Source organism: Nicotiana tomentosiformis, chromosome 11 (assembly GCF_000390325.3).
Source record: "Nicotiana tomentosiformis chromosome 11, ASM39032v3, whole genome shotgun sequence".
In the NCBI taxonomy this organism is placed as follows: Eukaryota; Viridiplantae; Streptophyta; class Magnoliopsida; order Solanales; family Solanaceae; genus Nicotiana; species Nicotiana tomentosiformis.
The window spans coordinates 65,747,070-65,775,067 of record NC_090822.1 but is presented as its reverse complement, the minus strand read 5'-3'; the positions used below and the strand labels follow the sequence as shown (position 1 = coordinate 65,775,067).

The 27,998-nt window shown below is 39.5% G+C and overlaps 1 protein-coding gene and 1 pseudogene across 4 annotated transcripts; both read left to right on the top strand.

Annotated features, from left to right (window-relative positions):
- Positions 1–8,990: 8,990 nt before the first annotated feature.
- On the top strand, positions 8,991–22,559 carry LOC104118587 (1-acylglycerol-3-phosphate O-acyltransferase). 4 transcript variants are annotated; one of them, XM_070188010.1, is made up of 9 exons: positions 9,004–9,493; positions 10,375–10,611; positions 11,525–11,571; positions 11,770–11,888; positions 11,982–12,142; positions 13,620–13,729; positions 13,830–13,929; positions 21,876–21,999; positions 22,109–22,559. In XM_070188010.1, the coding sequence occupies exons 1-9, from the start codon at positions 9,312–9,314 to the stop codon at positions 22,232–22,234; spliced, it is 1,206 nt and encodes a 401-aa protein (XP_070044111.1). In that variant the 5' UTR covers positions 9,004–9,311; the 3' UTR covers positions 22,235–22,559. The 4 variants fall into 4 exon arrangements, with proteins under 4 accessions (XP_070044112.1, XP_070044111.1, XP_070044110.1 ...); XM_070188011.1 differs by lacking the exons at positions 21,876–21,999; positions 22,109–22,559 and adding an exon at positions 17,451–17,859 and having other exon boundaries at positions 8,991–9,493; XM_070188009.1 differs by lacking the exons at positions 9,004–9,493; positions 10,375–10,611; positions 11,525–11,571; ... (3 more) ...; positions 13,830–13,929; positions 22,109–22,559 and adding an exon at positions 16,999–17,133 and having other exon boundaries at positions 17,451–21,921.
- Positions 22,560–23,197: 638 nt separating this feature from the next.
- LOC104088281 (uncharacterized TPR repeat-containing protein At1g05150-like) lies at positions 23,198–26,630 on the top strand (annotated as a pseudogene).
- The last annotated feature ends 1,368 nt before the right edge of the window (positions 26,631–27,998 follow it).

The following is a 27,998-nucleotide window of genomic DNA, read 5'->3' as shown; positions in this document are numbered from 1 at the left end:
TTGAATATGACGAGAAGTGTTTCCTTGAAATGTAAAGGAAAGGTCATTGGGTGCTTGATTTTTGTTTCTATGTGACGTACAGTCCCGAGTGTGAATGTTTTGAAGGATCTTTTACGATTGTTAAATTTTGGGATAAATTAAATTCTCATGTCTGGTTAGTGAGTTTGGACTCAAATAGACTAAGTGATTGCACAGTAATTGTGACTGCGAAAGGGTATAACAAGATACTAGTTTGAGGCTAAGCAGGTGGGTTATCCCTTGCGGAGTAATCTACGTAGGTGTATTCCTTATGATGTGAGTAGAGAGTTTCTTTTCTGCCGACGGGGTGTATGGGTGGAGATTTGAATCTGAATCTGGTTGAGAAAGTTGACTTGTGTGTTAAGAGGATGAATACGAGCTTAGCGGATGATTGAGGTATTTTTAAGGTTGGCGTTGTATGAGCTTGAGAAGAATTTTTTGTTGAACTGACTGAAGCATTATGGCAGTAACAGAGTATTGGTATTGTGAATTATGGAATGTTTTGTTCTATGGCTTTGAGCCAAGTGGGGGAGTCTGCTATTGACAATTCAAATTCATGGATATGTTAAATTTTACTTTTGGTTTGAGGCATACTTGTGGGTTAGTTATGACTTACAGAGGTGAAGATCGAGGATGACTCGGGTAAGTAAATTCTTGGATACGGGTTACATTTAAATTTATAAAAATATGAAAATTATGGAATGATTAAGTTGTTAATTTGAAGGGTGTAGTGCGCACGAAGTATGGATTCGATTGGTCGTGTTAAGGCAGGGTTACTTCTTTGAGTATTGATCGTGCTAAAGGAGCACATATCTTTCAGCCCATTTGGGGCGGAGTAAATTAGATTTGAGTAGAGTGGATGACTCTCGAGAGGATTTTAATGGATTCAAAATGTATATATGAAAATTGAAAATTTTTCGAATTTGTATATCACTAGAATCAGTTACTTACATTGGATGGTATCGGGATGTGCGGTAATTCTGTTTGACTATGAATTCTACATTTCAGTATAAGAAAGGAAAGAGGAACAATTTTAGATTCGCATAAGGCATTTTCAGAGTGAGTGTTACAGTTGTGGTATTTATGGAGGTGCTTAAGGAGAATACAGTGGCTTATGGGCCGTAGGGCGTTGTGGTTCTATGCTAAGATTTGTGGGGTAAGTTGTGGTTAAAGATCATGGTATTTTAGCAAGAAGAAGTATCAATCTGAAGACAAATTTGGAAGAAACTCGGAGAAAGAAAAAAAATAAAAAAAAATAGGACAACTGGGTAGTAGGTTAGATCAGTATGGTAATTGATAAGATCGGTTCCTTGGGTGCATATGATATGGGGGTTTTCTACAGGTGCTTTGTGGAAATATACCTGGACTTGGCGGCTTTCATGGCTTGGTCGAATTAGAGGAATTTAGTTTTAAGGGCTTGATTTTGTGCAAATGGATTCCAAAGTATTCTTGATGGTTTCTACCAGTGTGGGGAATGTGTTGTGAATTGTGATTTCCTCGTGAAAAAAAAAACAAAAGAAAGGTTTCTAACTAAAATAGTATGTAAATTATTGGTGACTCAAAGTTGATAATAAGATTCTTGTGCTTTTCACATGATGGCAAGATAGATGTTATGGGTTGTACGAAAGCTAGATTTTCATGTACAAAGTGGCAGTACAGTCTTGAAAAGAAGGTAACGAATGTTGGACAACATGGACGGTTTTAAATAACTAGATGAATACTATTACTACTTGGTGTTGTATGAGAAAGGGGCGGACTTCAGAAGGCGCATTGTATTTTTACTCACGGATGTATAAATTAGTATTGCGGTACTCACATGGTTGATAGCCTGCTGATATTCAAATTTTGTCAATTGGCAAGGAAGAACTTTTAAAGTATTTCTCGTGGGATGATCATGTATGAGAGAAGTGTTAGGCATTCGGGCGGTGGAGATGGAATCAAATATGGTGATTCGCGTGTTCTATGGATTCGGAGATTGGGAGTTCCCAGGAGCAGATTGTTTCATGGTTGTGGACTGTGAAGTTGTGGCCGGAGCTAGCCAGATGATAGAATGTATTATGATTCAGTCATTATGGATTTTCGGAAGAATTTTTATCTATTTGTGGGTAACCCGAGTTGATTTGGGGGTCCATAGGTAGGCCCAATTAAGATGTGTATTCTACACCGAGCCGGAATGGTTGGCTCCATACTGCTATTGTTGAGGGATGTGTCATTCGGTTGATGTTGAGCTTATTCGTGTTCTGAGATGATCTGTGAGTTACTCCCTTATGCTACGAGGAGTTGTGATACATTGGTTATGTGCACAGATGGTGCGGTTCTATTTGAGCTTTATAGTGGAATTTGAGCGTGACGAGTATTTGGGTATTGCATTATCGATTGCGTAATGGTTATGTTCTTTCAGGTTTTGTGTGGCATTTTTGTCATTTGCCTCTCCATGGTTATTGATTTTGAGCATGGTGGCTCAGGGTATATAATATGGACCAACGTTTGGATGGGGACACTTATTGCAGCAGAGCTATGTTAAGGTATGAACCTTGTGTTAGAATCGGGTGATGTTCTACGGTGTATGATGAATTTTCAGCGTTTCGTTGTGGAGGTACTTGTTAATCTGGCAGAGCAGTTCTCTCATTTGAGTCATTTTCCATGACTGGGTACATTTGAATTGTTGCGTATTAGTGCACGGATGGCACGAGTTGTGGCTCCGAGTTATATTGGTGCGGTATGTATGTGGAATAGTTATGTTTAGTAATATAAGGTCATTGGACCTGGAATGGGTACTATCAGGTTTAATTTCGGTATATTCGGGAGTATAATATTGAAAGTCGGCTCAGAAAGTGATTATGGTTCCGGTTGGGGCAAGAGACCTCCATGACTTGTTGGTCTGATAAAGGGTTACGAGATTCTGCATGTTTCTTTTATTATCAACAGTGTACGAAGGTTTTGGGATGAGGTTTGGTTCGATATGGGTTTAGTACTAGTATGCGGTTGGTTTTGGAGTAGTCACTGCGATCAGGAATGGTGCTACGAGCATGCGAGTTGTGTAATATGCTGGGTGATTATATCCGTGGTTATAGTTATAGCTCGATGCAGCTTATTCGGACTTATACAGTGTGTAAATGTAAGATTCGTGTCTTGAAAGAAATTTTAAAGGTTGGAAATTAAACTCCAAGGTTTATGAGTTAAGGTTAAATTAATGATTTTCAGTTGCATTGTGTAGTCAAGCCTATGTGAGATAGGGTGACGTGGGTTCACCCCCGGGTACGTGTGTGGTAAGATAGAACGTTGATTTGATGGCTTGGAAACAACTCTTGGCACGTTCGAGGACGAACGTATGTTTAAGTGGGGGAGAATGTAACGACCCGACCGGTCGTTTTGAGTATTACAACCCTGTTTCTCCATTTACTGCTCAAATTAGGCTTTACAGTTGTTGTGTGACTTGCCGGGGCAATTGGTTCGGGTCCGGTGAGGTTTTGGAATGAATTGGAACACTTAGTTCCAAGGTTTAAAGCTTAAGTTAAAATAGTGACCGGATGTCGACTTATGTGTAAACGACCTCGGAATTTAATTCTGATAATTCCAATAGCCCCGTATGGTGATTTTGAACTTAGGAGCGTGTCCGAAAAATTATTTGGAGGCCCGTAGTGGAATTAGGCTTGAAATGCCGAAAGTAAACTCGTAGTTGAATGGGTGTTCGTATTTTGTGGCTTTTACCCGATTTTGAGACGTGGGCCCGGGTAGACTTTTTAGGACAATTTTCGAAATTCTTGTTAAAGTCTTGATTTTATTAATTAGATTAGTCTATTATAGTTGTATTTATGGTATGTAATTAATTTTGGCTAGATTTGGGCCATTCAGAGTCGGATAATCGAGGAAAGAGCATTCTTACTGATTGATTGAGCTTGGTTCGAGGTAAGTGGCTTGCCTAACCTTGTGTGGGGGAAATCCCCTTAGGATTTGGTACTGTTGTGATATGTGAGCGCCGTGTACGTAAGGTGACGAGTACGTACATGTAACGACTCGACCGGTTATTTTGAGTATTACAACCCTGTTTCCCTATTTACTGCTCAAATTGGGCTTTACAGTTGTTGTGTGACTTGCCGGGGCAATTGGTTCGGGTCCGGTGAGGTTTTAGATTGAATTGGAACACTTAGTTCCAAGGTTTAAAGCTTAAGTTAAAATAGTGACCGGATGTCGACTTATGTGTAAACGACCTCAGAATTTAATTCTGATGATTCCAATAGCTCCGTATGGTGATTTTGAACTTAGGAGCGTGTCCAAAAAATTATTTGGAGGTCCGTAAAGGAATTAGGCTTGAAATGCCGAAAGTTAAATTTTTGGGAAGTTTGACCGGGGGGTTGACTTTTTGATATCGAGGTCGGAATCCGATTCTGGAAATTGGAATAGCTTCGTTATGTCGTTTATGACTTGTGTGCAAAATTTTAGGACAATTGGATGTGAATTGATAGGTTCCGGAGTCGTTTGTAGAAACTAGATATTTCAAAGTTCATTAGGTTTGAATTGGGGTGTAATTCATGGTTTTAGCGTTGTTTGAGGTGATTTGAGGGTTCGACTAAGTCCGTATGATATTTTAGGACTTGTTGGTGTATATTTGGTTGAGGTCCTGAGGGGCTCGGGTGAGTTTTGAATGGTTAACGGATCATTTTTGGCCTTGGTGAGATTGCTGATATCTGTTGCTGCATTTTTGGGATTTTCTCTTTCGCGTTCGCGAGTGGGCCCTCGCGTTCGCGAAGAGGAATTTATGGCAAGCAGGATTTACTCTTCGCGTTCGCGAGGGGATCTCGCGTTCGCGAAGAGAAGCTGGGTTTTTGCCTTCGCGTTCGCGAAGGGGAGCTCGCGTTCGCGAAGAAGGGCTCCGTAAAGCATCGCGTTCGCGAACAGTGTCTCGCGTTCGCGAAGAGCAAATGTTGGGAAGCACATTTTGTGCTTTGCGAACGCGAGGGACCTGTCGCGTTCGCGAAGAAGAGAGGTCTGGACAGAAAGTTTAAGTTCAGAAAATGGGACTTCGTCCCATTTTCCATTTTTAACAATTCGGAGCTCGCATTTAGGCGATTTTTGGGAGATTTTCAGAGGAAACAACGGGGTAAGTATTTTTAACTCAATATTGGTTAAATTACCCGAATCCATGGTTGTTTTTATCATTAAATTGGTGAATTAAGTTGAAAAAACTGTGAAAACCCTCTTGGTTTAATTTGGAGATTTGAGGGTCGAGTTGATGTCGGATTTGAGTAAAATTTATATGGTTGGACTCGTTGTTGAATGAGCTTTAATATTTTGTAACTTTCATCGAATTCCTTGACGTGGGCCCCACATGTGATTTTTGGGGCGTAATTTCGGATTTTGTGGAAATATTAGTATTTTTATGAAATTAATTCCTATAAAATTTTTGGGCTGAATAAAATTAATTGTGACTAGATTCGAGCCGTTTGGAAGTTGTTACACGCATAGTGGAATTTCTGGAGTATTGCTTAGCTTGTTCGAAATTGGATTTGGCTTGTTTAAGGTAAGTAACTCTTCTAATCTTGGAGTTGAGGGTATGAACCCTGAATATATGTATTTTGTGAATTGTTGGGAGGTGACGCACGTACTAGGTGACGGGCGTATGGGCGTGCACTATAAAAATTGTGACATAATTGTTTATGTGGAATTTTATAGTTAAATAACCTTGGTATTTTCCATGCGGTTTTATGTGTTAAAGAAATTGAGTTGAAAAGCATATTAAAAATCATGTTGAGACTATGTGCAGTATTATTGGGACCCACATAGGTCATATTATTGTGAATTATTGTGTTAAATTAAAAATTCATACTAAGTCATATTCATTTCATTGCATATCATAACTCAGTTTTATGACTCTATTTTTGATGCATATAAATGTTTTGGGCTGAATGCCCTGTTTTACTGAAATACCCGAGTGGCTTGAGAGGTTTATGACTGAGTGAGGCCGGTGGCCTGATTTATGTTGCATATTTATGGGATCGGGATGCACGCCGCAGCATGTTGCATGTTTATGGGATCGGGCTGTACGCCGCAACATGTTTGATATCGGCCGAGGGCCTGATTGTAAGGATGCGTGTGGATTGGGGATGCCCGCCTGCAACATACTTTATAATTATAGCACGTCTTGTCCGTGCAGATTATTAGCGCTTGGGCTGAAGGAGCCCCTCTGAAGTCTGTACACACCCCCAGTGAGTGCAAGTACTTACTGAGTGCGAGTGCCGAGTGCTGAGCGACTGGGCGGCATGAGTGATTGTGAGGTATGCCCGAGTGGCAAGAGTGATTGTGAGGTATGCCTGAGGGGCTGTTTATGATTTTATCATTGAGTTGCATCTTATTGGCATGTACACATGACATACAAGCATAAAGATGTATTTCCTCGTGCTGTACTGCATCACATCATTCATGATTTTTCACACATTTTTGACAGATGGGCATAGTGATGCATTTATTTTTACACGGGTTATCCGGAAGGAAAATGAAACATCTTATTTATTATTGACAAGATTTTGGGAGAAATTTATTGTTTTCAAACTATTCATATTTTTGGCAACTCCGGCAAACGATTTGGGTTTTCACTAATGTATCAGAAAGAAAGAACTACTATTTTTGAAATCATGATTTGGCTGAGTATTTTATCCCTGAGTTACTTTCTGGTATTATTTGCTTTATGTTGTAATGGATTGTTATGGACTATTGGTCTTGGACCCGACCTTGGTGGAAGTTCGTCACTACTTTCAACCTACGGCTAGGTTTGTTACTTGCTCAGTACATGGAGTCGGTTGTATTGATACTATACTTCTGCACATTGCGTGCAGATGTTGGCTGTTGTTGTTGCTATACTCGATGGTTGCGGGACTTGAAGATGTACCTGCGTTCCTGTTATAGCTGCCTCTTATTCAGAGTAGCCTTAGGTTTATAAAAGCTCTGTTTATGTATTATTCAAACAGACTATGTATTTATTTTATTTTCGCTTTGTATACTCTATTCTTAAAAGCTCATGATTTGTACTACCAGTTCTTGGAGATTGTACACGATTAAGACCTTTATTCACTTAAATTGCTTTAATAATTATTATTAAAATTGGATAGTTTGTAATTGGCTTACCTAACGGGTTGGGTTAGGTGCCATCACTACTAGTTGGATTTTGGGTCGTGACAGTACATGGGCCATTTGTTGTAAAATCCGACTTTTACTGAGTAGTAACCTGTTTTCATCTTAATTGAGTTATGCCAGCATGTGTAGTTACCCTGTTTAGCCTAATATCGCATGTCTATGTGCTTTAACTGCTTATTTGAACTCTGTGTAGCATGCCTAGTTGATTCCCTACTTCTCCTTGATCTTTATGAGTCTTAACTGTAGAATTCTTGCTGTTAACTATTGTATTTATCGGTTTGAGCTGTGTGTTTTCTTTTGAGACTACGAGGCGGTGCCTCGGGTGTTCTCCCTGCATATTTACTTTTGAGATTACGATGCGGTACCTCGGGAGTTCTTCCTGTATATGCGGTACCTCGGGAGTTCTCCCTGCATATTTACTTTTGAGACTACGAGACGGTACCTCGGGAGATCTCTTTGCATATTTACTTTGGGACTATGAGACGGTATCTCGGGAGATCCCCTGTAATTTAGTCCTGTGTGTAATACTGCTATTTTGCTGTGTTTTTCTTTTTTGTTAAATCCCAGTCTCTTATTGTATTGCTACATTCTCCTGCTTTAATTGTTATATACCAATGGGCCTTGACCTGACCTCGTCACTACTCGACCGAGGTTAGGCTTGGCACTTACGGGATATCGTTGTAGTGTACTCATGCTACTCTTCTGCACACAAAACGTGTGCAGATCCAGGTGCTTATTATCAGCCACGTCATCAGTGAGCAGTGACAGTTTGGAGACTTCAAGGTATATCTGCCGCGTCCGCAGACCTCAGAGTCCCCCTCTATTCTCTCCTATGTCAATTACCTTATGTACTTTTTTTATTAGACTCTGGTGTATAGAGATACTAGTTTCCTTCTGTAGCTTGTGACTTATGATATTTCGGGTTTTGGAAAGACTGTGTAATTCTAGAGTATTGGTTATTGTACATGCCGAGCGGCATTGTTACTAGTTATTTAGTTATTTGCTGCAGTTAGCTGTTAAGTTTTACTTTCATTTTTTTTGTTATTTCCGCAATTTGTTAGGCTTACCTAGTCGTAGAGACTAGGTGCCGTCACGATATTTTTCGGAGGGAGTTTTGGCTCATGACAGATATGAATATCGAAGAATAAAGAGATAAACGCATTTCAGTAACAATTGATAAAAAAGTGATCATACAACCCATTATTTAAGGTCAATAAATATGGAGTACTTCATATTCTATTAAAATTTATATCCCGTAAGAGAATCCCAAATATTTCTAGACATTTCTTTTTTAAAGAAAATTCTATATAAAATCTTAAACGTATATACAAAAATTATATATTTATATGTCGGGTTGGTTCAGATATTTTTACTCAATACCAAACCAAATCAAACCAAACCAAATCGGGTTTTTTAATCGGTTTGGTTTGACTTTTCGGTTTGGTGCGATTTTTCGGTTCGGTTTGTGCACCCCTACTAAAAACTTTAAATATTGAACCTATAAAATTTAAATCTTGGATCCGCTCTGGTGATAGGTTAGGTTATAGAGGCTGGAGTGGCAATGACGATGTTAGGGGGTGGGAGGTTTGGATGCAGGAGGAGGGGCAGGGGTGGAGGTGATAGAGGTGGGGATAAAAAAGGTTGAGAAAGAGTTTTAAAAAATATTTTCCTTTCTTTAGATAGGAAAGTCGTTATAGAAAAATAAGTCTATAAAAAAAATATTTAAACCAATCAAATATTAAAAATTTAAAAATATTTTCTCGAACAATTTACACCATAATAAAAAATCCAACTTGAAATAACAAAGGTTGCAAAATGCGGTTGGAGTCGCTCCCTGCACGTCACCGCCTACGTATTTGAGTCGCTGTAAATGATTTAATGGTCGGAGCACCGCCATCATTCCTGCTTTGGCGGACGGCTTTAAAATTAAAATCCAATTTGATATTCGGTTGTCAAACGGCAAAAAGATTAAACTAATTATAATTAAATTGAAAGCTCGGAGAGAGAGAGTATCAGCTTCGGTTTCTTCGAAAGGCACATGGATGCTTACAGAACTTGGGGGACACTCTAGCCAAGTACCTGTTTATTTTAGAGACTTGAAATTGAACTGCTAATTTCCAGCGACTAATAGAGAAAATAAATCTCAATAAATTATCAATTGCATGAGCATAGGGTTCAGGAGGTGGTCGAATTCATTGGTGAAAATGGCAGAAGAACTCAATTCATCTACAACCACAACTGCCGGAGCAAAACGGTGGTCTTTTTGGCCCTCCCTTCTTCGTTGGATACCTACATCTACTGATCATATCATCGCTGCCGAAAACCGTCTTCTTTCTCTTGTTAGGTAATTTATCTCCCTTTTTCCGCCTTCTTTCTCTTGTTAGGTAATTTATCTCCGTTTTTTCTTACTTATTGTCCGACTCTGCGGATTTTCTTCATGTCTATGCGGCAATTACTTTCATCTAAGCATTCGCATACAATTAGTTGTTCTCTCGAGCCTTTTCGCCCTTTTCTAATTAAGGAACAGCTAATCAATTTTATCTCAATTATGAATTAGTTCGGTCGGCTATATAAAATTTATTTGCTTATAAACAGACAGCTGAGTGGTTGACATTTAGGAGAAAACCCTTGACATCATTCATGCTACGACGCTTAGTGTGGGCTGGTATACTTCAACCTATAGGATGGGCTGGTATACTTCAACCTATAGGTTTACTGGCACCTACATCTGGTAGGCTGTGGAATGTAGTCAACGTGCACGAAAGCTAGTTTTCCCACTACTATGTCGAAAAAAACTCATTTTTATCCATTTCGCTCTTCGTTACTTTGAGTATTTATTATAGTTAGACTGTCTTCATACTGCTGTGAAGCATTTTCTAACTAGTCAACCCTGTAACTAGATCGATTGGATGTGTTACCCTATCGTACTAAAAGGAATAGTTGTCCTGGTAAATGGATTTATATGCTACTGCATTCATTGGTTTGGCAAGTTGAAACCTTGGGATGCTTTTAGAATTAGTGATGTGCAAGTTTTTCGTTGTATTTTTCATCAGGCAACATGGAGTGACCATAAAGAGAACTATTCTTTCGCCTATAACAAAAGTTTGAGACTTCCTTGGTTTTGTATTTTTGTCAAATGTTTGCTTCAGTCGATAAAGACTGCAACTTTGCGGTTATTGAGGCTCAGAGGCTCATTTTGATTTTGTGCATTTTCTTTAATGCTAGGACTCCTTATACTCAAGAGCAGGTCAGTATTGGGTCTGGTCCACCAGGTTCAAAAGTTAGATGGTTTCGATCGGTGAGCAATGAACCAAGATTTATCAATACCGTTACTTTTGATAGCAAAGAGGGTTCTCCTACTCTTGTTATGGTCCACGGATATGGTGCCTCTCAAGGTTTCTTCTTTCGGAATTTTGATGCCCTTGCGAGGCATTTCAAAGTTATTGCTATTGATCAGCTTGGGTGAGTATATATTATGTGAATTTGGGTGCAAATTCGTAATGTTATACTGATGCTTTCCTCCCTATTGAAACATGCTCTAGTGGTGTTAACACCATATGTGCCAGGTGATATAGAAGAGTCAATTTAATGATTTTTGTTTCGATTCAAGATGTTCTAGTTGTTTGGCAAGTTGCCATAACTGAGACTTACTGGATTTGAAAATTATCTGCTAATAATAGTTTATTGCACAGAAATGTGTACTTAGGCACATTTGGGTCAGTTAGTTTGACACTAAATGCTCTTGACCAAGCATTCAATTCTTCTTCGGATGAAGATATTTACTCATCGTGCTAAATACTAATATCTGAAATTAGATCCCTTTGGGTGGATCGTAGTGTGTTTTGTTTAATCGGTTTGCATATTCACCTAGTTGTAACTGCAAATAATTCTTCAACTGAAATCTCCGACTTGATGTTATTATGGGGTGATACAAAGATGTAGTAGCCAAATTGTATTTATTAGTAGTTAAAGAGGCACACAGCATGTTGCTGCACTCAAACTGAATAGATTGCAACACAACTATCCAAGGAGCTATCTGACTTGAAAGAGCAGAAAGATTCAGCGCTTTCTACGTAGAAACTATTTATATTTGTATCACACAAAGGCTCTCTGCAATTTATAAAATAGGATGCTTTTGTGTTGACACTAATTTATTCTGCTTGAGAAGTTTGTTGAGACTACATGGTCTAATCCAAGCATTCTTTACTTCCTTTTGCTTTCTTTAGTTGCTTTAAGAGCTCCGGTTATAAGTCTTAAAGGAGAACAAGAGAGTGGAGGTGGTCTTCCAATAGATGTCACTTTTATGAAGAATGAAAAATAAAAGAAGCAAATGAGCAAAGTGGTAGTTTTCTAACTGGCTAAATGTCTGATGCAGCTGGGGTGGTTCAAGCAGGCCTGACTTCACATGCAGAAGTACTGAAGGTCAGTCTTATGCTTGATTCCAAAGTTGAGTGTTTTTGTTCAATTACACACTTGACTGATGAATAAAATCTATAGTAATCACCCAAAATTTGGTTCAATTATTGGAGTAGTTGATGCAAGATAACATATATGCTGCTTATGTACTGAATAATCTTGATCTGAAAGATGCTCCTTTTTGTCTGTAAAACATTAATGCAGAGACTGAAGATTGGTTTGTTGATTCCTTTGAGGAGTGGCGCAAAGCCAAAAACCTTAGCAACTTTATTTTGCTTGGGCACTCTTTTGGAGGGTATGTCGCTTCAAAATATGCTCTCAAGGTGATTAGTTTTTATCGAACTGTGAATTTTTCTGTATAATGTATATGGGCACGTATATTTTACTGCTGATTGACAAGTGTATTGCTCTTGTAGCATCCTGAGCATGTTCAGCAGTTGATTCTGGTAGGACCAGCTGGATTTACATCAGAGATTGAACATATGTCCGAGCGGCTTACCCAGTTTAGAGCAACATGGAAGGGAGCCGTCTTGAATCATCTGTGGGAGTCTAATTTTACCCCGATGAAACTTGTCAGGTAAATGCTTTTTTAAACCTTTGCTTCTACTTCTAGTCTAATATGCTGCTGAACATTGTTTTTGCAAGTAAATTTACTGCATAATACATACATTTTCGGTGATACTTTCATGTCTGATTGTGCTCATTGGTTCCTTCTTTTCACTGTAGTCGTTAGACTAGTGCCAGCTTTTACATGTACTCAACGTACATAATTAATTCTAAGATGTATGCATACTGCTGCTTATGATCATCTCGCCTTTAGTCCCATTCTTCCACTGATATTTTCATATGGCTAGCATATCGTTTTTTGGTTGCAAATGCTGTACTTGGGTCTGGGTGTAAATGATTTTCGAGGAAAGCATGGTAAAAGACCTGGGGTACCCATATAAGATACTGGAATATGGATTAGATATATTCTTGGGTTTTTTAATGCCAATATATTCATGGTTTCTTAACTACCTAAACTTAACTACTGTGGCACGATGGTTTGCTTCTTCTTAGTTTAGTTGGGCACCTTTTCTTGAATGGTAGAGTTTCACATTCCCAAAAAATGACCTAATTTAAGACATCAATCAATTAATCAGGCCTCAATCCGAAATTAGTTGGCGTCACTCCGTTAGCTATATGACCCTCTATATTATAAGCAACACAAAACATCTATTCAAAAAAAAAAGAAGGTAAGATACCATTTCTTCTGAACCCTCTGTATCCCGCGTAATGCAAGTCATCGTTTCAAAAAGCAGAAAAGAGGTAGAATCTCATTTCTTTGTATTATTTGGTCTTGATGTGGCATCTTCACTTTTATTCCATGTTCTCAACTTGGCTGTCAAACCTTTTCTTTGTTCCCCTTAAAAGGATGTTTTATCGGTATTAACGGGGTAACTTTTTATCTTAATGTGTTAAAAGGAAATCAAGGAACCAGCTTTTTCTTTCTTTGATTTATCATAATTATCTGTAATTTCAGGCATTCATTGTGCGTTTGGATTTTTATGCAACACATGAGGCTTTCAATTTTTCTTTACTTATGAAAAGAAAAGATCATGGTTTTCCTGAAAAATGCCTTATATTAGTAAGGGTAACCTTGTGGCTTCTGATCTTTCTCTTGTTTCACTCTCTCTCCCTCCTCTCCTAGTCTATGTTTTCAGTAACCAAAAGAGTTACTTAGTGCGAGAGTCATTTCTTTTTAGTATTTATCAGTGATTTGATAAAAAAGTTTGACTCCACAGATGGTTGTTGCATATGCTAAATTTAATTATTTTTTATATTGATGCCTGTGAATCTTTACTGTTGTGAAGCGTTGATGCTACTCATATTTTTTATATTTGATACCCTGTCTTGCTTATTTACTTGTTTTTGGCTCAAAGTTGCTCCCTGTAGCAGTCCGGGATTCTTTCCTGGATTGAAGCTTGAACTGGAGTAATAGTTCTGAAAGAATTTTGTTTACATGGCCTTATTCATCTGAAGAGTGCTAATATTGGTCACAATTAATAATGCAGAGGCTTAGGCCCATGGGGTCCAGACCTAGTTCGCAAATACACTAATGCTAGATTTACTGCATATTCTAATGGAGATAGTTTGACTGAGGAGGAGTCCAGGCTACTCTCAGGTTTGCATATTTTATTGATTTGCATGGTTTGTCATTTCTCATGATGTTGTATACCTTGCACGTCTAAGGTTTCTAATACTGATTGTTTGCTTTATGGAAGATTATGTATATCATACCTTGGCTGCAAAACCGAGTGGGGAGCTATGTTTAAAATATATATTTTCCTTCGGAGCATTTGCCAAGAGTCCTCTTTTATACAGGTGATATACTCCCTCTCTCTCTCTCTCTCTCTCTCTCTCTCTCTCTCTCTCCCTCTCTCTTGCACCCCCTTCTCTTTCTCTTCACACACAAGAACATGCATGCAAATACATGCTCATTTTTGCTAGTGAGTTGTAGAATAAAATGCTGAAAACCTAAGATTCTCCTGTGGTAGATCCTTACTGTGTCCATTTGGTATTGTTCATTTCTTGTTTCCTATAATGCCGCTAGACTATCTTCTGCAGTATTTGGTGATCCTGCCACACTTTTGCTGGATTATGAGGGAAGAGTTTAAATGAGCCACTCATCAAAATAATAGTAGGACTTGGATTGCCCACATATTTACATATTTAAATGATCCTTTAGGTTTTCTGTTTCTTCTCAGTATCTGGTACCTCCTACCAGCACAGGTACCGGGTAACTTTGTCCACCAATGGGAAGAAATCGCCTAGTGTTTTTGTCAACCGCTAGGATTTGAACCTGAGACCACACACTGGGGGCAACTGTTAAAATGTCCAAGACAATATGCGTCGTTTAACATTCCATCTTTCACTTGAGAGGGTGTGAATGAGAGAATTAAATGGAAGACTACATGAACTCTTATGTATTACAGTTATGCCATTATATGGACCCGGCCTTCACATCTTTGCAATTAGGTTTTCAAGAAAGCTCAAAGAAACTATTCCTTTAATGAATGAAAATTCAATTGAATTTGCGTTGTCTAGACCTTGGGATGTTTATGATCAAAATATCTGGATGGTCGGGTTATGCAGTTATTTCAAGAAACTAAATATTAGTTAGTAGGAGCCTGAAGTTCATGGGATTTATCATCCAAATGGTTGAGAGACATGAAGATTTGCTAATAACCTTGTCTGCTGCCCAGGGATTATAATTGTAAGCATTCAAATAAATGGCTGGGCTGAGTGGTGTAATAACTAATAAATTATTCTTGCAGTCAATATTGAATTCCCCGACAAGAATGGGTTGCTCTAGTGGTGAGCACCCTCCACTTCCAACCAAGAGGTTGTGAGTTCGAGTCACTCCAAGAGCAAGGTGGGGAGTTCTTGAAGGAGGGTGCCGAGGGTCTATCGGAAACAGCCTTTCTACCCCAGGGTAAGGGTAAGGTCTGCGTACAAACTACCCTCCCCAAACCCCACTAGTGGAATTATACTGGGTTGTTGTTGTTGTTGTTGTTGTTGTAATATTGAATTCCCCATTGCTAGGAGCCTCTCCGCCTTAACATTTATGGGTCGTTTGGTAGGAGGTATTAGAAAATATAATGCAAGTATTAACTCTGTGCATTACTAATACCTTGTTTGGTACATTTTTTTAACCTGTGTATAACTAATACTTGCATTAGTTATACATCATGCTTGGTATTAGCCTATGTATAAGTAATGCATAGAAAACCATGACATTAGTAATACCAAGGCTATTAATGCATGCATTAGTATGGTTAAAGACAAAATTGTCCTTAAAGTTCCTTAAAGCTAGAGAATATGGAGGGCATGGGCATTTTTGTAAACAACTATTTTCTTAAAAATTATGCAATGCATTATAATTTTTAATACGCCACACCAAACAGTTTATAAGAAATAATATCTGCATAACTAATGCTTGCATTACTAACCCATGCATTACTAATCCCTGTGTTAGTTTACATCATGTATATAGTGTAGTATTGTCCCACATTGGTAGATGAGTAGTATGTCCTTGTATAGTATAGCTATAAATAAGGACCTCTTGTATTGTATTGAACATTAAATATCAATAATATATTTTCTCCCGTGCTTTCTCACATGGTATTAGAGCAATTATGAGAGACTTATCGCTGTGCATAAATTCCAGCGATTCCGAGAAAGAGAAATCAGTACTTTTTTAAGGCTGTTTTCTATTTGCTTCATTTCTGTCAGTGTTGTGCAAAATCCAACACTACCACAAGAGTCGTCACTGTCCGACGACCAAACCCCAGTGAAAAGCTCTGGCAGCAACTTTCTTACGCGCCTCCACGCGCCACCAGAAGCTCACGCGCCGGCGCGAACGACCACTTCCGGCCATTTTTGAAAATCTTCCTTCAGAACAGTTGGGTCGCCTGGTAATTCCGATCCTACCCCTACTGTTTTCATTTCATTCTGACAACTTTGAGTTTTTCCGGCGCTACAGTACTATTCCGACAGCTACAGTAGATTCCGGCAGCTACAGTATTTCAGTATTCTGTTTCTGTGTTTCCGTACTCTGTTTCAGTGGATTACAGTTGATTCTTTCTCTTATTTGGTAATAATTTGCAACAATGTCTTTGGGATTTGATGCTTTAATGGGAGGTTCAAACTACTTAGCTTGGGCTTCATCTGTCGAGTTGTGGTGTAGAGGTCAAGATGTTCAAGATCATCTAATCAAACAGTCTAGCGATGGAGATGAAAAGGCAATAGCACTTTGGGCAAAAATCGATGCTCAGTTATGTAGCATCTTGTGGCGATCTATTGATTCCAAGTTGATGCCCTTGTTTCGTCCATTCCAGACATGTTATTTGGTTTGGGCAAAGGCACGCACCTTATACACTAATGACATATCTCGCTTCTATGATGTGATATCGCGGATGACAAACTTAAAGAAGCAGGAATTAGATATGTCTACTTACTTGGGTCAAGTACAGGCAGTCATGGAGGAATTTGAGAAGTTGATGCCAGTTTCTGCTATTGTGGAAAAACAACAAGTGCAGCGACAGAAGATGTTTCTCGTTCTTACCCTCGCTGGACTTCCTAATGATCTTGATTCAGTAGGCGACCAGATTTTGGCTAGTCCGACTGTCCCGACAGTTGATGAATTATTCTCTCGATTACTCCGCCTTGCTGCAGCACCAAGTCCACTAGTGATCTCATCACAGATACTTGATTCCTCTGTTCTTGCATCCCGGACAATGGATGTTCGGGCATCTCAAACTATGGAGCATAGACGAGGAGGAGGTCGTTTTGGAAGATCTAGACCCAAGTGTTCTTATTGTCACAAACTTGGACACACTCATGAAATGTGCTATTTCTTACATGGTCGTCCACCCAAAAATGCTTACATTGCTCAGACCGAGACTCCAGGTAACCAGGGATTTTCTTTATCTAAAGAAGAATATAATGAGCTCCTTCAGTATCGAGCAAGTAAGCAGACATCTCCACAAGTAGCCTCAGTTGCTCAGACTGATACTTCTGTTACTGGTAATTCTTTTGCTTGTGTTTCCCAGTTTAGCACTCTTGGCCCATGGGTCATGGACTCAGGCGCTTTTGATCACATCTCTGGTAATATATCACTTTTGTCAAATATTGTATATTCACAGTTTCTTCCCACTGTTACTTTAGCCAATGGATGTCAAACTAAGGCAAAAGGAGTTGGACAAGCTAATCCCTTGTCTTCTATCACCCTAGATTCCGTTCTTTATGTTCCTAGCTGTCCTTTTAGTCTTGCATCTGTTAGTCGTTTGACTCGTGCCCTCCATTGTGATATATATTTTATTGATGATTCTTTTATTATGCAGGACCGCAGTACGGGACAGACAATTGGTACATGACGTGAATCAGAAGGCCTTTACTATCTTAACTCACTCAGTCTTTCCACAACATGTCTAGTTACAGATCCTCCAGATCTAATCCACAGACGTTTAGGACATCCGAGTTTATCCAAACTTCAGAAGATGGTGCCTAGTTTATCTAGTTTGTCTACATTAGATTGTGAGTCGTGTCAACTTGGGAAACATACCCGAGCCTCCTTTTCGCGTAGTGTTGAGAGTCATGCAGAGTCTGTCTTCTCCTTAGTTCATTCTGATATATGGGGTCCTAGTAGAGTCAGTTCATCCTTGGGATTTCGTTATTTTGTCAGTTTCATTGATGATTATTCAAGATGTACTTGGCTTTTCTTAATGAAAGATCGTTCTGAGTTATTTTCTATATTCCAGAGTTTCTGTGCTGAAATCAAAAACCAATTTGGTGTTTCTATTCGCATTTTTCGCAGTGATAATGCCTTAGAATATTTATCTTCTCAATTTCAGCAGTTTATGACTTCTCAAGAAATTATTCATCAGACATCTTGTCCTTATACCCCTCAGCAAAATGGGATTTCTGAGAGAAAGAATAGGCACCTTATTGAGACTGCTCGCAACTTCTAATTGAATCTCGTGTTCCGTTGCGTTTTTGGGGCGATGCGGTTCTCACAGCTTGTTATTTGATTAATCGGATGCCTTCATCTCCCATCAAGAATCAGATTCCGCATTCAGTATTGTTTCCCCAGTCACCCTTATACTCTCTTCCACCTTGTGTTTTTGGGAGCACGTGTTTTGTTCATAACTTAGCCCCTGGGAAAGATAAGTTAGCTCCTCGTGCTCTCAAGTGTGTCTTCCTTGGTTATTCTCGTGTTCAGAAGGGACATCGTTGTTATTCTCCAGATCTTCGTAGGTACCTTATGTCAGCTGACGTCATATTTTTTGAGTTTAAACCTTTCTTTACTTCTGCTGACCACCATGATATATCTGAGGTCTTACCTATACCGACCTTTGAGGAGTTTACTATAGCTCCTCCTCCACCTTCGACCACAGATGTTTCATCCATACCAACCGTTGAGGAGTCTAGTGTTGTTCCCCCTAGTTCCCCAGCCACAGGAACACCACTCTTGACTTATCATCGTCGTTTGCGTCCTCTATCAGGCCCAACTGGTTCTCGTCCTGCACCTGACCCTGCTCCTGCTGCGGACCCTGCTCCTAGTACACCGATTGCACTTCAGAAAGGTATACGGACCACACTTAACCCTAATCCTCATTATGTCGGTTTGAGCTATCATCGTCTGTCATCTCCCCATTATGCCTTTATATCTTCTTTGTACTCGGTTTCCATCCCTAAGTCTACAGGTGAAGCGTTGTCTCATCCAGGATGGCGACAAGCTATGAGTGACGAGATGTCTGCTTTACATACAAGTGGTACTTGGGAGTTTGTTCCTCTTCCCTCAGGTAAATCTACTGTTGGTTGTCGTTGGGTTTATACAGTCAAAGTTGGTCCCGATAGACAGATTGATCGACTTAAGGCCCGTCTTGTTGCCAAAAGATATACTCAGATATTTGGGCTCGGTTACAGTGATACCTTCTCTTCCGTGGCTAAAGTGGCTTCAGTCCGCCTTTTTCTATCCATGGTTGCGGTTCGTCATTGGCCCCTCTATCAGCTGGACATTAAAAATGCCTTTCTTCACGGTGATCTTGAGGATGAGGTTTATATAGAGCAACCACCTGGTTTTGTTGCTCAGGGAGAGTCTCGTGGCCTTGTATCTCTCTTGCATCGGTCACTTTATGGTCTAAAGCAGTCTCCTCGAGCCTGGTTTGGTAAGTTCAGCACGGTTATCCAGGAGTTTGACATGACTCGTAGTGAAGCTGATCACTCTGTGTTTTATCGGCACTCTGCTTCAAGTCTCTCTATTTATCTGGTAGTCTATGTTGATGATATTGTTATTATTGGCAATGATCAGGATTGTATTACCAATCTGAAGCAGCATCTCTTCCAGCACTTCCAAACTAAGGATCTAGGCAGATTAAAGTACTTTCTAGGTATTGAGGTTGCCCAGTCTAGCTCAGGTATTGTTATCTCTCAAAGAAATTATGCTTTAGACATTCTTGAGGAGACGAGGATGATAGGTTGCAAACCTGTTGACACTCCGATTGATCCGAATTCTAAACTTATGCCAGGACAGGGGGAGCCGCTTAGCGATCCTGCAAGCTATAAGCGGCTGGTTGGAAAATTAAATTATCTCACAGTGACTAGACCCGACATTTCTTATCCTGTGAGTGTTGTAAGTCAGTTTATGAATTCCCCCTGTGATAGTCATTGGGATGCAGTTGTCCGCATTATTCGATATATAAAATCGGCTCCAGGCAAAGGGTTACTCTTTGAGGATCGAGGTCATGAGCAGATCATTGGATACTCAGATGCTGATTGGGCAAGATCACCTTCTGATAGACGTTCTACGTCTGGATATTGTGTTTTAGTAGGAGGAAATTTGGTGTCCTGGAAGAGCAAGAAACATAATGTAGTTGCTCGGTCTAGTGCAGAAGCAGAATATCGAGCAATGGCTATGGCAACATGTGAGCTAGTCTGGACCAAACAATTGCTCAGGAGTTAAAATTTGGTGAAATCAGTCGGATGGAACTTGTGTGCGATAATCAAGCTGCCCTTCATATTGCATTAAATCCGGTGTTCCATGAGAGAACTAAACACATTGAGATTGATTGTCACTTCGTCAGAGAAAAGATACTTTCAGGAGAGATTGCTGCAAAGTTTGTGAGGTCGAATGATCAACTTGCAGATATTTTCACCAAGTCTCTCACTGGTCCTCGTATTGGTTATATATGTAACAAGCTCGGTATATATGATTTGTATGCACCGGCTTGAGGGGGAGTGTTAATTTACAGCATGTATATAGTGTAGTATTGTCCCACATTGGTAGAGTAGTAGTATGTCCTTGTATAGTATAGCTATAAATAAGGACCTCTTGTATTGTATTGATCATCTAATATCAATAATATATTTTCTCCCGTGCTTTCTCACACCCTGCATTACTAATACACCGTATTCCCCACTATTCTTATACATCCTACCAAACGACCCCTTAAAGTAAAGGAAGTAAAGGCAATTCTTGAACTGGTTGTGATGGCTGATAGCATACAACCATTATAATCTAAAAGACACTTTGGTGATATTTGATATGTTAATCTTCAACTGTGTTAGTTGATCGCCATATCCTGTGTAGACCTTTATATGAACAGGGATTGTAGGTGTAATAATTCGTTTGAAACTGATAAAAGACAAGGTAGTCCTAAAATCTCATTGAGAGAAGTTGTTTCAAAAGACCTATATCTCTGTCTGAATCAATGCAGTCTTAGCTTAGTAACGTAACAGAATGGAAGAAAAGCATATATACAGGCTATACCAACTAGTAAAATTAATGTTTGGTTGTTGTTACGTTTCATTTGGTCCTGTATTTGCCGGGGGTCTTCTGATTCTATTTAAGAGACATGTATGTCCTAGTGAAAAATGTGAGACTTAGAGAACCTCAAATATCCCTCAAGAGAAATTGTTTTGTATCGGAATAAAGTAGGTTGAATCGACGAAATAGCTATAGAGGATTTGTATAGTCGATAGCTAGTTTAGTATTGAGATGCAGTTTATTGGTATATTGACTGTGGTAAATTAAAGTACCAGGGAGAATTCTTTCATTAAATTGATGGAATAAGTACATTTCTGATGATTTGGCATGGTATTCGTAGTGTAGTTAATACACTGTAGAACAAGGTCTTAAAAGTTCAAATGAAATATGTAAGAATGTAGTAGTTTTCTGCTTATGGACGGGGTTCACATTACTTCGATCCTGATTCTACAACGTGTTTGTTAGTAAGGACTTCTTTTCTGCTCTGAAGCATCTAATTTGCAATCTGTTCAAAGCAACACAAATTCATTCGACTCTTGCGTTAGTTGGTCTCAGCTAGGATGCACTGATTCTTTTTTTGGGGGGTTGAGGGGGTGGGGTGGGGGGGTAGGGATTTCAGAAGCCTTTTGGGTAAGCCAGTCAAAATAGAACAAGCTAAGACAACATGATGTTGAATCGTACAGTAATTTGATTCTCTAAACCTTGTTCCTCGAGAATTTTAATCACAATTCTCTGCCTTTTTTTTTTCAAATAAAAGAGGAGAACCTCTCAAATTTTATTAATACTAGTCTGTCACAATTCTCTATTGCCGAGGGTCTTCGGAAACAACCTCTCTACCTCCACGAGGTAGGGGTAAGGTATGCGTATAAACTACCCTCCCCCAAACCTCACTTGTGGGATTATACTGGGTATGTTGTTGTTGTTACAATTCTCTACTGATTTTCAGTTTTCTCCTGAGAAGTCTCTGTGATGCTAAATCTATGATTTTTTATATTTGCAGAGCACCAGATTGGAAGGTGCCAACAGCTTTCATATATGGATACGAAGATTGGATGAATTATCAAGGAGCGGAACAGGCTAGGAAGAATATGAAGGTTCCATGTGAAATCTTAAGAGTCCCTCAGGTTCTCTCTCTCTCTGTAGAAAAAATAATTTAACTTTTATTCTTGTTTCCCCAAACTACATCGTAGTATTAAATGAAGCGCCTTTATTTAATACTACACTTGCTTGCAGGCTGGTCACTTTGTATTTATAGACAACACAGCCGCATTCCACTCCGCTGTACTCTATGCTTGCCGTAGATTTATCTCACCACAGAAGGACAATGACCCACTCCCTGAAGGCTTGATATATGTCTAATGGAGATACATTGCCATGGTGTTTTCATTGGGTGTGTTGTAGGTAAATAGTGTACAATAGCATATTAGCATTGATTTAATATTCTCCCAAATGTGTTTACTGGTCTGAGTAACGTAACTTACCAGTTTCTCAGAACATAATATCAATGTTGAGGAAGTCATGAATGGGTAGCATTCTGTTCTTCTGATTGTTCGTTCCTTGTAGGAAGTCATGCACAGATAGGTCGATGATTTGTGTTCTTGAAATTACATGAATTTTTTTTATGAAAATTGTACTCAATAGTTACGAAAGCAATAAGATGATGTACAAATAATTTTGAATTGGATATATTGTCCATACTGATTGCTTGGTTCTGATGTGCATCGTGGAGAAGGAAATTCAGTGTGTTTTATTCAAAACATATAATATCAGTTTTAGGTGTGAGCAGGAAACAACGTCATTATCGTCACTTCTGCCCCTAATTTTGAAGTTGAATGTCATTCCTCCAATCAATATTAAAGCCTCAAATGGAAGGAAGACACTAGACAGACCAAAGGAACAAAGAAATGGCACGCATGATGAATTTTGTTTACTTGTTGGGCTCTGTGACTCGTTCTGGTCAAAATCAGTTGGAATCCAAATTAGACAATGGCAATGTGATGATGTGACATCTAGCAGGAGAACGAAAATGAAAATGTAACACGGAGTATTAAGCATTAGCAGTAAAGAGGAACTAGCTTACTATACCTGTATCCTTTATTCCTCTATCTTGCCGTTATTTTGCCAAACCTTGTATCCTCCTATCTGCCAAAAGTCAAGAAAATAAAACCTGAGAAAGATTAATTGGGACAAAAAAGAAATCATGTGATTTGATTTGAAAAGAAATCAAGAACCGACAGCCAACTGGAGTTGATTACTTGTTAGTTGAAAAACGAACTCGCTTTGTCATTTACTTGAACGAAACAGCATTGTCCTTTTCATGTGCTAAAGGGTTTGGATAATCATTAAAGTCTGCTTGAGATTACACGACAACCAACGCAATTTGGAGAAAAAATGATGATGCTAAAGAGACAGACTCCTTTAATCGATCAAAAAACAAAACAAAAAGAGAAGTCCTTGCCCAACACTAGTCCATCATCACAAGTCACAACGACTCGGGAGAAAATGTAAAGAGTAATCTTCCCTTTCCTCCTCGATGCTAAAAAGTTAGCCCTCTACATCTAATAATTCCTCCTACCTCATACATTTTCCCCTATCCAAATTGGGTTATACTCCACTCCCCAATTTTAGGGTCAATTTACATACTATTCTATTATCCTCAGTTCAGCAAGTCTTCATCTTCCATTCATGTTTTGCAAATTAATCATTATTCCAATTCTTTGAATATTTTTTTTTAGTTGACACTCTTGTTTTATTTTCTTCCACTTCAATCTTAATCCAATTCTTCAGAATCCATAGAATGTGTCCCTATATTTCTATTTGCTTCCACTGTAAAACCCTTTTACACCCTCCTTTCAACTAGGTTTTTGTTTATTGAATCGAGGTGTTTCAAACTTCCAAGTTTTCCCAATTCTTTACGAACCTTAGTATTTGTAGCTCAATTTTATTTTTCTGGAACCCTAGAGTTCGATTTGCTCCTACTGTAAAACCACCCAATTACAGATTCTATACCCTGAATTCAACAATTTCTTGTTATCCAACATCACAAATTATTCAGAAACCCTAGAATTTGCCGCATTTCGATTAAAAGAACCCTAATTTAGGAGGGGAAATGGCGACAAGGGGCAGCAGATCGGTGAAGGTGAAAAGAATCTTCCAGAATTTTGATGCAAATGGCGATGGGGGTCTTAACCGCGAGGAAATGGCAGCTCTGGTGGTTGCTGTAAACCCTAGGGTCAAATTCAGCGATGAGCAGATCAGTGCCATTCTGGACGAGGTTTTCCGAACTTATGGAGAGTTCATCGACGGCGAGAAGGGCCTTACATATGATGGCCTATTGCGTACCTACGATGATGGAGCTGGTGATGTTGATCGGGATTTTGAAGCCCTCGGGCTTGATCTCCTCAAACCGGATAACGACAATGGGGTGTCTATGGCTACGGAAGAGGCCTCCACCTCGTCCATTGTCGATGAGAGAGCGATGGAGCCGCATAAGAAACAACGGACAGCTGCGTGGGCAGCTTCTCCGAATCATGGTATTGTGTTTGATGATACTTGGAAACTTGTTGATGACATTGAAATACTGATCAAGAGGCTTAAATCCAAACAATCAAAAGAAGGGAAGCTGAAAAATGATAATTCTGATGTGTACTCGGATGCTGGTTGGTCACGCGAATTGGGACCACCTTCCACGGAGCTATCAGATAAAAGGGTGTTGTGGGAGGAGATGGGGCATGACTATGGAGTGTTTGTGAAGGAATTGGGAGTTTTGAGGTCGAGGGCAGATGGGTCGAGGTCTAGGGAGGAAGCTTTTGATGGTCATATGGCAATTGGTAGAGTTTTGTACGATCACCAGTTCTTTAAGGAGGCATTGGTAAGCTTTAAGAGAGCTTGTGAATTGCAGCCTGCTGATGTAAGGCCTCATTTTAGGGCTGGTAATAGTTTATATGTGCTCGGGAGATATCCCGAGGCCAAAGAGGAGTTCTTGCTGGCGCTGGAAGCTGCGGAAACTGGTGGTAATCAGTGGGCTTATCTACTTCCACAGATTCATGTGAACTTGGGAATCGCTCTTGAAGGGGAAGGTATGGTTATTAGTGCCTGTGAGCATTACAGAGAGGCTGCCATTTTGTGTCCAACTCATTTCAGGGCTATGAAACTTCTGGGTAGTGCTCTTTTTGGTGTGGGCGACTATAAGGCGGCCGTTAAGGCATTAGAAGAGGCCATTTACATTAAGAGTGATTATGCTGATGCACATTGTGATCTTGCATCTGCATTACATGCAATGGATGATGATGATAATGCTATTAAGGAGTTTCAAAGAGCAGTTGATTTGAAACCTGGTCATGTTGATGCTTTGTACAACTTGGGTGGACTTTATATGGATATGGGTAGATATCAGCGAGCTTCAGAGATGTACACTAGGGTGCTAAGTGTTTGGCCGAACCACTGGAGAGCACAGCTCAATAAGGCTGTGGCTTTATTGGGGGCTGGTGAAAATGAGGAAGCTAAGAAAGCTTTGAAAGAAGTTCTAAAGATGACAAACAGGGTGGAATTGCATGATGCAACAGTGCATTTGAAACAGCTTCAGAAAAGGAGGTTGAAGGGGAATGGGGGTGGCAATGGCGAGGAAGCCTTAATCACTGTGGAACCCACAAAGTTTAAGAGACTGGGTGAGAAGACGACATTAAGATCAGATTTGGCCACTGCACTAGATATTCGAGGTTTTCAGAGGATTACTCGATTTAACCATTGTGATGTTGATCAGATAAAGAAGGAATTAGTGAAAATGATATACCAGTGTCTTATTCTGGAGGTGGTGTGCCTGAAAAGTCTATACGTAAGGCTTCACTGGAGGAGATTCTGTGCAGATTGCTTAGTTTCTTGAAGCCAGAAACTTTCGTAGGAGCTGTTAAAGCCATTAACCAGAAAATCCTCTCTGTTTTAGACGAGTCAGAATCGGGTAGGGTGGATATGGGCATGTTTTTTGCTGTTATTGCCCCTATCTGTGGAGGACCACCAGACAAACGGAAACGCTTTGCCTATGAGGCTCTTTTGTGGCGACCCGTGAATGAGGGCAGCAACCAGACAAGGAAAATCGATGCTCAGAGGTATATCAAGCTTTTAAGAGCTATTTATATTCCTTCACACGGAGCGAGTGAAATGCTAGAAATTCATGGGGATATGGACACATCATTGGTGTCTTTAGCAGAATTCCTTGCGATGTTCGATGATCCTGATTGGGGTTTTGGCATTATGTCTACTTTGTTGAAGCTTGAAATCGGGGATAGGAACCGTCATGGTAGCCATGTTTGTGCAACTTGCCGCTATCCTATCATTGGGCCTCGCTTTAAAGAGATGAAATCGCATTTTAGCTTGTGTGGTCAATGTTACAGTGAAGGAAAAGTAGCTCCAATCTACAAGCAGGAAGCGTACAAATTTAAAGAGTATGCAAATGAAGCTGAGGTATTGAAAGATAAGTGCTTGTGGTTTGGTTTGCATTCTAAAGGCTCCTCACCTACTGCTGCTTAGCTTTTAGAATCTGTGTGAATTATTTTACTTGTTTTGCTGGGCTTGTAGATAACCCTTTCTAGTTGTGATGTCTTTGCTGGTGCCATTATCATTTTGAGGTTCATCAATTGTATCATACGCAAGATGTTCAATTATAAAGTTTATGTTACTCCCTTTGACATCTACTGCCTAAGTTCGCTGCGTCATGTAACAATTGATTCTAGTTATTAACAGAAGAGCGTGGATTGCAGATTTATGGTTTCCATATCATCTGATTAAAGAGATCAGAATCGTGTATTGCGAAGGTAAAATAAATATTGGCAGGTTTCCTGCTGGAGAATTACAAACTTGAGGGTAAAGACTCTCATTATTTAGCTGAGGATAAACCCTCTTTCCAGGTGAGATTGATGTTTGGAGCCTGGGCTCGCTAGCAGGGGACACCAAAGAGCACACTGTTGATAGCATCTCTGTTTGCCGTTTTTATATGGAGCAGAGTTGGACTTGGCAATACTTGTTTGCGAAGGCTTGATCAACCCACAATAATTACCTTGAGGATTGCGCCTTGGTCTTGCTCTTAGATTCCCAACTGCTTATGTGTGGGATCAGCGTATATTTAAGTGTGGGATCAGCGTACATGCAAGGTGACGAGTGTATATACGTTGTCGTGGGTTAAGCATGCGGGTTGAACTACTTAGTCGTTATTTGTATTCAATTACTTCATGCCTTCATTTATTCCATGATACTATGTGTTATATGAATTAATTGTTACTTGCCTTTACTTGTTAAATTAATGCTTTCGTTCGCCACATGCCTTAGTTTTCTATATGTTTCTATGCATCCGTGTCTTCATTCATTGAATGCCTTTTCCTGCCTTGTATGTTGTTAGATAGTCACTTTTATCCATCTTATGTCTTTATTTGTTTAATTTCCTTACTGCATTTCATTGTGAAATACACCTTAGTTGGTTGTAATATTGTATGTACATGTTATATATCTGGGATCGGTTGCACGCCGCAACGGATATTGATGTTGTATATGAGATCGGATTGCATGCCGCATCGGATATTGATATTGTATATGAGACGGGTTGCACGTCGCAACATATATTGTCATTGTATTTGAGATCGGGTTGCACGTCGCAACATATATTGATATTGTATTTGGGATCGGGTTGCACGCCACTACGAACATTAAAATGTTGTTTGGTAATTATGTGTATATATGTGTGTGTGTGTGTGTGTGTGTGTGTGTATGTGTGTGTGTGAGGATCGGGTTGCGCGTCGCAACTGAGAAGATATATTCTGACTGTTCTTGACTGTTGGTTCTGTATCCGTGTTGTATTATGAATTGAAGCATAGATGATATTCTGGGGCCCTATATGCGTATTTTCTATTCCAGTTTTTATCTTATTTCCCTATTCTACTATTATTATTTTTTACTTATACTAGTACAAGTTTATAGTGAGTGCCTTGTTATAGCCTTGTCACTACTTCGTCGAGGTTAGGCTCGGCACTTACGGAGTACATGGAGTCGGTTGTACTCATACTACACTTCTGCACTTCTTGTGCAGATTATGGTGTTGGTTCCAGCGTCGTATAGTGGAGGCTTGCTCGTACTA